At 39.8% G+C, this 9,907-nt stretch overlaps 1 protein-coding gene across 1 annotated transcript; it reads right to left on the reverse strand.

Annotated features, from left to right (window-relative positions):
* Positions 1 to 49: 49 nt before the first annotated feature.
* cUnh19orf67 (chromosome Un C19orf67 homolog) lies at positions 50 to 7,750 on the reverse strand (the record flags this gene model as incomplete). The annotated part of the gene is made up of 7 exons (XM_080443375.1): positions 50 to 206; positions 799 to 978; positions 3,193 to 3,405; positions 3,972 to 4,072; positions 4,953 to 5,097; positions 6,812 to 7,019; positions 7,615 to 7,750. 7 exons carry the CDS (start codon positions 7,748 to 7,750, stop codon positions 50 to 52), a joined length of 1,140 nt encoding a protein of 379 aa, XP_080299501.1.
* Between the last annotated feature and the right edge of the window lie 2,157 nt (positions 7,751 to 9,907).

The following is a 9,907-nucleotide window of genomic DNA, read 5'->3' on the forward strand; positions in this document are numbered from 1 at the left end:
CACACACACACACACACACACACACACACACACAGAAGGTTAAGTCATTTTATGTGCAGTTTGGACTGGTGCAGCTGTTTTTCTTTGCCATCTGCTTGAACAACTCTGCCAGAAGGCAGTTGGTAGCATGGTGGGTTGACGGCTCCTCCTCACAGTCCAAACACAACAGCTTGTGGTACCTGCCTTGCGGAACCTCACATAGGATCCTGGAACACAAACAGACATGGTCCCGTAAACACAATGACATAGGCTTTAGGCTGAAACATGTTCGTTACTGCGGTGCAATAACCACTTGAACCCTAGCATCCCTATTCTGCAGCAAACACTCGATGAGAACAGCCGATGTACTAACTCACTATGCGTTGTGAGCTTGTAAATCGGATATTTCTACTGAATAGATTTGGGTGTGGAGGTAAATACTAGAGAACCTAGTATAGAGACCTGGGAAACCCCGGTCAACTAGCAAGTATATACTGTAGGTTTGTAAGTGCTAAATAAATAATAGAAAAGGCTAAGTTGGAGAGTGTGCATTGTTTGTTAATTTAGACCATCACACACAGTTTGGTGTCAGGATCAGAGAGATACACATGACAGGGTATAGTGTTGACACTGAACACACACACACACACACACACACACACACACACACACGCACATTCATACATATTATAGTCATTATTATTTGGTTTAACTCTGCTGGAAATGGGAAGTCATGGGTGAAAACAACTCATTATTTCCAGTACAGTATATTTCAGAGGGTTGCACGGAGAGATGAAAATACAGCAGAATTGAACGTACCAGTCATCCATTGTCTCTGTCTCTGGGTCAGGGTGTGTCTGTACCCACTGACCAATGGTCCACGTTCTCACCACGCCACCCGTCAGGGGTGGACTGGCACCCGTAGCAACGATTTCATCTCCACCGTTTCCATTGGTCACTGTCCGTAACTCAGGAGTGTCCTCGTAACACAGGAAGAAACTGAAAGGGCCATACATGGACAAAACATACACACACTGAGTACAATTGTTGTTGTAATACACTTTTAGTACTGTTTTCTACTTTAAAAATGTCTATTGTTATTTTATCGCAATTTTTGGTATTTTCTTCTTGTTGCTACAATGTCGAGGGGACGAATCAATCGATCTCTTAACCCATTAAATCCGGGAACGCATACTGTGTCATTTTAGATTTTTTGCTACTATTAACTAACTATTATTTTATACTTTGGGCTATTGAGCGCTATGAGCTTGTTGATCTGCTATTTAAAAAAAATCATCAACATTTTTGCAAATCTTTGAATATATATATACTGTATATTTTTAACATTTTTAACTCAAATCTTTGGGGATTCTACAAATGTCTTCTAAATCCTAACATTTATCCTAACACTAACTTTTTAAACTTGTGTTGCTATAATATCAGTGGTTCTCAAACTTTTTTCATGTCAAGGACCACCAAAATGATATATGATATATATTTGTCCACGGACCCCCCCCCCCCCCCATCTCAAAATATTTTGTCCCAGGGACGCCCAGAAGCAAAGATTTGAGTTAAAAATGTATATATAACTAGACGCGTCGCAATTCTGGGAAATTGCAAAGTGTGGTTGCGCCGGTCGGGGGTCGCCGCCGCCGGGACTCGAGTGATACGCCAGGAGGAATACCCTCGGAGGCCGCGCGACGTGCGATTCGAATTCGGTGCCGATAGGATCCCGCGTTCGTGATACGTGCCGTTTCGATTTTAAGAAATAGGCCCTTCCCACTAAAGAAATAGGCCCCTCCCACAAATGTAAAGGGCCAATTGTATTGTCACGTCACTCCTGAGATCACTCGCGTTTCATTTTGAGAGGATTGATCCCCCCAAAAATCTTGTTTTTGCATCGAACGGTTACGTTTTGCGCATTTGTGATTCAAATTTGGGATCGATTGGACGTTTCGTTCGTGATTTTTGGCATTTTTGGTAAAGCGGGCCCCTCCCACTAACTTTGGAAGCCAATTACGGACGAACGGTAAGGACTATCAAAATGCCGTTTGGATAGGTTTATCGCATGGGTCCATAGATGGGTTTCCGCGCGACGTCATCACAGAGCAGAGTGCGCAATCTGCGCATGCGGGTGGTAGAACGAACCGGAAGCGCCATTCACTCTGTTGTTATTTTCGGGATTTAGATAGGCATAATGCTGCTATTTTAGGCATAATAGGCATAATGCTGCTATTATATACAAACAGATCCAACTTCCGACAAATCATTTTTATTGAGTAAAGAAGATATTACAAACTGCATCATTTAATCTACTTTCATTAAACCCGGTGAAGACCATTTCTTTTATGGATGTACATTTGACTAGAGCTGCTGCGGGTAATAGCGCCCTCTACTGCTCAACCCTCCACTGCGAGCGCATCATCCTCTCATGTTTACAAACAGGAAACCCATCTATAGATCACGTGTACCGATTTTTGTGAGATTTGGAAAGAATCTGTAGGAAAAGGTGCAAAAATTGTTTTGAAGAAAATTCAAAATGGCGGAAAATCTATCCTGACGCAAACGGGCGTGATGCGTCGTGACCCAAGGAATCCAGGGGAAAAGAAAGTTTGATTTTACGACCTACGGTTCAAGAGTTATAGGCCAAAACGTAAAGGGGGCTGTTATAGCGCCACCATGAGGCCGACTGGTGTAAAATTTCGTATAATAATTTCGCACTAAATTATGAACCTCCCTTGCAAGTCTTGTAACTCTAGCCCTTACAGTTTCCGAGAAAAAAATACTTGAATTGGCGTTTTTTCATTTTCCCATTAAAGTGGATGGGGAAATGTAATGCACTAATAAATCAATATCAATTAAACTATACAACCTATCTCTTAGCAAAGTACAAGCCCTGAAGTCCCGGTGAAGCCGGTCATTTTGACATATGGCACGAAATTGGGGAAAATAAACTGTAGTAGTAGCGCGACAAAATTAAGTTTATCTAGAATAAAGAATAAAGCAGGTAGAGTACTATAGTCTGGTTGCCCTGTTAGGGCAACCACACGAAATAGTCAAAGATTTTCACAATTTCTTTAAAAAAATAGCAGATCTACAAGCTCATAGCTATGAGCTTGTATACCTGCTATTTTTGAATGCCAAAGAAATCAAAAAATGACACCGGTCTTAATGGGTTAAGACTTTTATAATGGGACAACAATAATCACTCACTATTCTGGGTCACTGACTGTCACTTTCTCCATGGCCTCTCTGTGGTGTTGGTCTGGCTCTGGCTGGTTGTCTCTGGGCCTCTCCACGTTCCAGCGCATGCGTGTGTACATCCCGGTGTCAGCCCGGGCATTGTAGGGTACCGGCCCACAGTAACGGAACATAGTCACCATGACTTCATCTATCTGACACTGGCCAATGTAGAAGTGAGACAGGCTGATGGAGAGGAGAGATAGACTTTTCTTCAAATTCTGCACTAATCAACATCTTCTCCTCTGTTGCCATGGGGATTCATTCTTATCACTTATCAACATCAAGGTATTTTCCATCAAACCTTAAAAAATCACACCCAGTGTGAAGTGGGCGGTGTGGTCATCACAGTGGGTCATCATAGTGATGGAAGCTCACTTCCAAAAAAAATAGATTTTTGGAAGTGCATAATCCTATTTATAGGTTATTAATGTCCTCATGTGTCTCGCTAGCCAATCACAGTGCTGAATAGAGTCAGCCAATAGAGTCAGCCAATCACAGTACAGCTAGGGGTCTACTAATGGGCCAATCACAGTGCAGGAAACTAATACTAATGAGGTGTCCCAACCCCACTTATAGGGGCGGCTACACCGCCCAAAAATATCGTACGATCAAAGAAATTATGAAATTTATTTTGTAAGTTAGTGTGCACTGCTCTCCAAAGGAATATGTAGAGCATAAAAGGTTGGTTACTCAATATTCCTGAACTCGTATAAATAAAATTAACGTGTTCTCTCAAATTGAAAAATCACCTCTCAGGTTCGGTCTGGTCCAGAGATAGGATGTTGTTGACGGCATAGTACAGTACCAGCTGCTCCAACCTCATACACAGCTGTTGGGAGAAGTCTAGCAACTGTGTGTCACACATACACACACACACACACACACACACACACACACACACACACACACACACACAGTACACAGTCAACTGATCGGTTAAATCCTGAGGTATTAAGAGACAACTGAGTATAAACATCATGATAGTTTAGCTACGGATTAAAACAAAGAGCTAAATTAAGTGCCCAGTTATCTCAGGCGGTAGAGTACCCGCCTTTGAGTTCCGAGGTTCTGGTTCAATACCGGCACCTCCAACTCAGTGTATGAGTAGCACGGCATGGGTAACTAAGACATAGCCTGGCATGGCCAGACTAATATCACTGCATAGATATTAGTCTGGGGACCTGCATTTCCAAGGGGCGAATTCAAAAAAATAAAAAATAAAAGTCTGCACACTGGTAATGCTGAAAAAAGCTCTGCTTTGTATGTATTGGGTTTGTCAACGTTTCGGCCTGTTCAGACCTTCATCAGGACATCAAAAAATGCCTCTGGTGATAAACCCACCCCACATTTTCATACTGGGCCCTGATTGGTCACTCACTACTTCGGAGTGAGTGAAATCCAATCACAACTGAGCGGTGGCAGACCAAATCTGCCGAGGCCAATTTTGTTTTTGCAATGGCAGATTCGTCTGGTTTCCAGGCTAACTAAGACATGCGGAAGGCTACAGTAAGTACTGGGAGCTGATGCTCTCAGTATTGTGCGGTAATGATGTGGCGCAGTGGCGCTCCACCTGGGCAATCCGCATCCCTGGTCTAGATGCCCTCGTTCAGCTGATACCGACAATAAGCCACTTTGACTTAGTTACTTAAAATAAAGAGTATTTTTCAAACTCTGGATTAAGACTCAAAAGACTCAAATTGTGGTCCACCTGTTGTAAGAAGAACACTTACCTTTGAGCAGATGTAGGTGGGTGGAGTTGTGAGTTGTGGCGTGCGGCTCCGAGCCGTGGATTCCAGGTAGGTGAAGTAAGGCTGAGAGGTGTGCAGGAGGTTTCGCACCTTATCGACAGAGGCCTCATTCTCCGAATGGTCCTGGCTGCACGGAACACAATGACAAACAAATATATTCAGTCATTTTCACAGACTGCACACCTCTTGATACACTGGCTATCTTTCAAATATGAATACATGTGGGTGTCAGTGAGACTTACTAATTACTAATAAGGTTTGATACAATTATATACCCGAAACATAATAGAAAACATTTGTTGTTGACCACATATCAAATAAAGGTTACGGTACCTCTTTTCACATTTCAAATATTTTTGCTATTTTTGAAAGGTATCCTGATAAGTAATAGTTTTGGACATATGAGGTTTCCACCCGACAGCAACGATATAAAAGATCAACAGATAAAATTGTTGAAATTGTTACCATGGGAAATACAACCATACAAATAAACAATCAGTTAAAACAGTTATAGACAAGTAATGGACGCTTATTAGGTACATTCCTAATTCCTAAAAGTATGAGTATTCCGTTTTAGGTCACGTTGCAAGAGATTCCATGAGTCTGCTGCACACATACTATGAGGGAGGTACTGTACCTGAAGAACCAGCCAGTCACTGAAGCCCGTTAAAAATGGACCAAGGTGCCAATGCAACATACTGTAGATGTGATATGGTCATTTTCTGACCAGGGCTTTATACATGTAGATATACAAACACCAATGATTATTGCGTATCTCCGCCAGAGAAGACCAATTGACCTTATCATAGGATACAGTGGTGAGTGTTGTAGTTAATATCACCAATAATATACCTTAGAGCTAAATGGTAAACAAATTCTACAGACCTAAGCGTGGAGGCAGCAGCATGTCTGTAAATGACATACCCATAATCCAAAATATATAGAATAGTTGATTTAACAGTCCTCTTCCTAAAAATCTAAGGCTGTTTTTGTTTCTATATATGCAGCTAATCTGTTGTAATGTAAATGTAAATTTGTAGTTGAGCAAGATGCCAGGATATTTCAATATTTGAACGGTTGACAGTGGAGATGGTTATTGTCGAACATCTTTCATGTAATGTGAGCATGAGATACAGCAGTCAGCCAATTTATGTTGAGGTCGGAAGATTAGCAACTATGACATACAGAATTGAGAAATTATTTGATTGAGAAGTTAAACCAATTTATCTATGATGGAGGGAACTACAGAAGGGTGTGTATACCCACTACAGTGACTGAATCGTTAAGAATGTTTATTTTCAAAGCTAAAAATAAAAATGTGAAGAATAGCTGCCTATAGCATTACGTAGTACTGTAACTGAGAACCAGGATTTTACATAAATCAGTACCCCCTCCCCTTCCAGATCTGTCCATACTGTACAGTGTCATGTTTAATCTTCTTTAGCCAGGAATCAGTTAACACTAAAATATCAGGTTCCGCCCGCAGAACTAATATATTCAGATGATCTAGCTTTTGTGGTAACCTTCTAATATTCAGATGAAGGAGTTCTAATCCATTCCTGGATTTAAGCGAATGTTTTGTTTTTTATTAAGGCACTTTGACATGGGTACAAACTCAGTCAGGAGGAGGCATGGACACAGCGGAACAGAGGGGGATTGATTGATTCATTCTGATGACAGAACAGAGCGCTTGCACTCGGGATATTTAACATTCAGTCTGCGGGTAATCCTATTATTGGGAATGCTATAGAGGCTGTACTCTATTATAATTAAATTCTCCACTTAGAAATCAGCCACGCTCAGATCATTACTATGTGTAAAATGAGTTCTTCATTCACTACCTGAGGCCGTTAACAAGGACACTCTGCAGCCCGTCGGCTGTGCCCATCAGGACCCGGAGTTGCAATTCCAGGGGTAGAAGTTTGTCATCCATCAGGCTGATGTCTTGGCATGAGGGCGAGATGTCACAGATGGAACCGTACTCTGTCTCTTCACCACACGGTGGCAGCCCTTCACTGCAGCCAAACTCCTTGAGAAATTCCTCGAATTCTAAAAGGGTATTTTTAGCAGTGGTGGAAAAAGTGCTCAAATGTTTTACTTAAGTAAAAGTATCAATAGTACTGCAATGTAGAAGTACTCTGTTACAAGTAAAAGTCCGGAATTCAAAATTTACTTGAGTAAAAGTACAAAAGTATTGGTATCAAAATGTCCTTAAAGTACCAAAAGTAAAAGTACTAAAATGTTTGAAAATAGCAGATCTACAAGCTCACAACTGAGCTTGTAGATCGGCTATTTTCAAATAGCCTAGGTATAAAATAAGGCTAAAGTGATTCATGTATGTTTTATAATGTAATAATGTATATCTACAAAGTAACTAGTAACTCAAGTTTTCTAATAATTGTAGTGGAGTAAAAGTACAATATTTGCCTCTGAGATGTAGCGGAGTAGAAGTAAAAGTATAGACAATTGGAAGTAAAAGTACCTCAAAATTGTACTTAAGTACAGTACTCGAGTAAATGTACTTAGTTACTTTACACCACTGCTTTTTAGTATCCTAACTTAGAATAAATAAGGTTACAAACAATATAGCATGGAACATTGTTTAAATTGATTATATGAAAATGCAATTACAAGTGGATTTAACCTTTGTCTGGCTGAGTTTCTGTGATGTCCAAGCTCTCACACACCATCTTCCAAGAGTCCTGGGACTCATGGCCTTCTGGTGAAGCCCCTGCTGGGGTCAACAGCTGGATCTCAGATGGCACATCTCTCTCTTCCATGTTGTTTACTCTACCCAGTGGTGGAAGAAGTACTCTCATTTTTTACTTAAGTTTAAGTATCAATACTGCAATATAAGTCCGGAATAAAAAACAAAACAAAAGTACAAAAGTATTGGCATCAATATGTACTTAAAAGTACCAAAAGTACTCATTGTGCAGAATGTCCCATTTCAAGTTTTCAAATGTATAACAATCCTTTGAAAATAGCAGATCTACAAGCTCACAATCGGCTATTTTCAAATGGCCTAAATGTATAGGGTTTAAGTGGTTACTGTATGTTTTGTAATAATAATCAAAATATACAAAGTAACTATAGTAACTAAAGTTTTCAAATAATTGTAGTGGAGTAAAAGTACAATATTTGCCTCTGAGGTGTAGTGGAGTAGAAGTAAAAGTACTGAAAATTGGAAATACTCTAATAAAGTAAAACATGCTTCAAAATTGTACTTAAGTACAGTACTTGAGTAAATGCACTTAGTTACTTTACACCACTGACTGTGATTGATTGATTGATTGATTGGTGTACTTTATTTAGTAAGACATGAGAAACAGTACATGGAAGAACAATTCACAATACAAGGTCTACTAAACTGGATAACTCATAAAAGCACTAAGCTTGTTTAAAATGAGTTCCTGCACGCACACAAATCATGATGTACCAAGTTGATCTGGTGAATATTTCAAGCAGATCATGTATTTACAGCTATAGATATAGTAGTCTGAAGTCTGAACTATTGGTAGTTTGTTGTTACGCTAGTTAGGACGTCTAGATAAGTTGATGACAAAGTCGTGTTTAGCGTTGTTTATGTTTTGTTTTCTGTCAATTAAATGGTCATAAATCAGATGTAACTTTGCATATTAATCGAAGGCCCATTCATTTGATGAACCTCTTTAAAATTGCGTTTTAGAGACTAAGATACTCACTTTAGTCGTAGAAAGTCGAGCCTCTTGATGGGTGAATCTGACGATGCTGGGTCAAGTCAATTGATGCTCAGATGCTCACACACTACAGGTGTTGTGTGGAATTCCGTTCCCCGAGGATTTGTGTTACCACCGTGATTTAGCCAGAAACGGAAGTCCTAACCAGTCTTTTCCAGTGGTGTAAATGTACTCAAGTACTGCACAAGTACAATTTTGAGGTCTTTTATTTTTACTTTACTGTTTTCCAATTTTCTGTACTTTTTACTTCTACTCCACTACGTACATCTCAGAGGCAAATATTGTACTTTTTACTCCACTACAATTATTTGAAAACTTTTGTTACTTCCTTGTTACTTTTCTCGGCCGTTTGAAAATAGCCGATCTAAAGATGTTTTATACATTTGAAAACTTGTGAAATGGGACATTCTGCATAATGAGTACTTTCTACTTTAGGTACTTTTTAAGTACATTTTGATACCGATACTTTTGTACTTTTACTGAAGTAAATTTGTAATTCTGGACTACTTCTGGACAGAGTATTTCTACATTGCAGTATTGATACTTCTTTACTTAAGTAAAACATGTGAGTACTTTTTCCACCACTGGCCATCATATCTAATGCCTAAACTAAAGGGAATACATTTTGACTGGGGAACACATTTCGACACAACATGTGTTTATGTTAAACATGACCTAAAGATGACCCTGGCCCCTCCCCCTGGAAACGTGTGGAGGAGTTTCAGTCCTCCAATTAGAGGTAAGACAATTTATCTGTGTGGATCCTGAATCAGTTCCACAGTTCTGGACAATTGGTGAGACTTTAGTTGCAACTTCCAAGCATGTAGGCAACTTGACACTCATATTATGAGTAGGTTAAACTTAGTTTAGAGTGGTCTGTTTTATTTTCTTCTGTTAACTGATAAGATGTAGGCCTGCTATGGCTTCCTCCTCTAGGCCTTTCAGGGGTATAACCAGAAGAGTGGGCACCTGAGAAGTCTGGGCACCTCAATGTTAAATTGGCAATTATTTCCAAAATGTGAAGGAAAAAAAAGAATACAGTGTATGCTTTGGAAAATGGTCTGAAATAAGGTAAAGTAGGCTATACATGATGTGAACTTGCTTGAACATTTGACATTTAAGGCCTAATATTTCAGCAATTGCTGCACAACCTGTGGATAGCCAGTCATGGCATAAACAATAACTTGAAGATTAAGTTTAGGTCTAATACTGATGTAT

This window comes from Gymnoscopelus braueri, assembly GCF_963280865.1.
Source record: "Gymnoscopelus braueri genome assembly, chromosome: 2".
Taxonomy (NCBI): Eukaryota; Metazoa; Chordata; class Actinopteri; order Myctophiformes; family Myctophidae; genus Gymnoscopelus; species Gymnoscopelus braueri.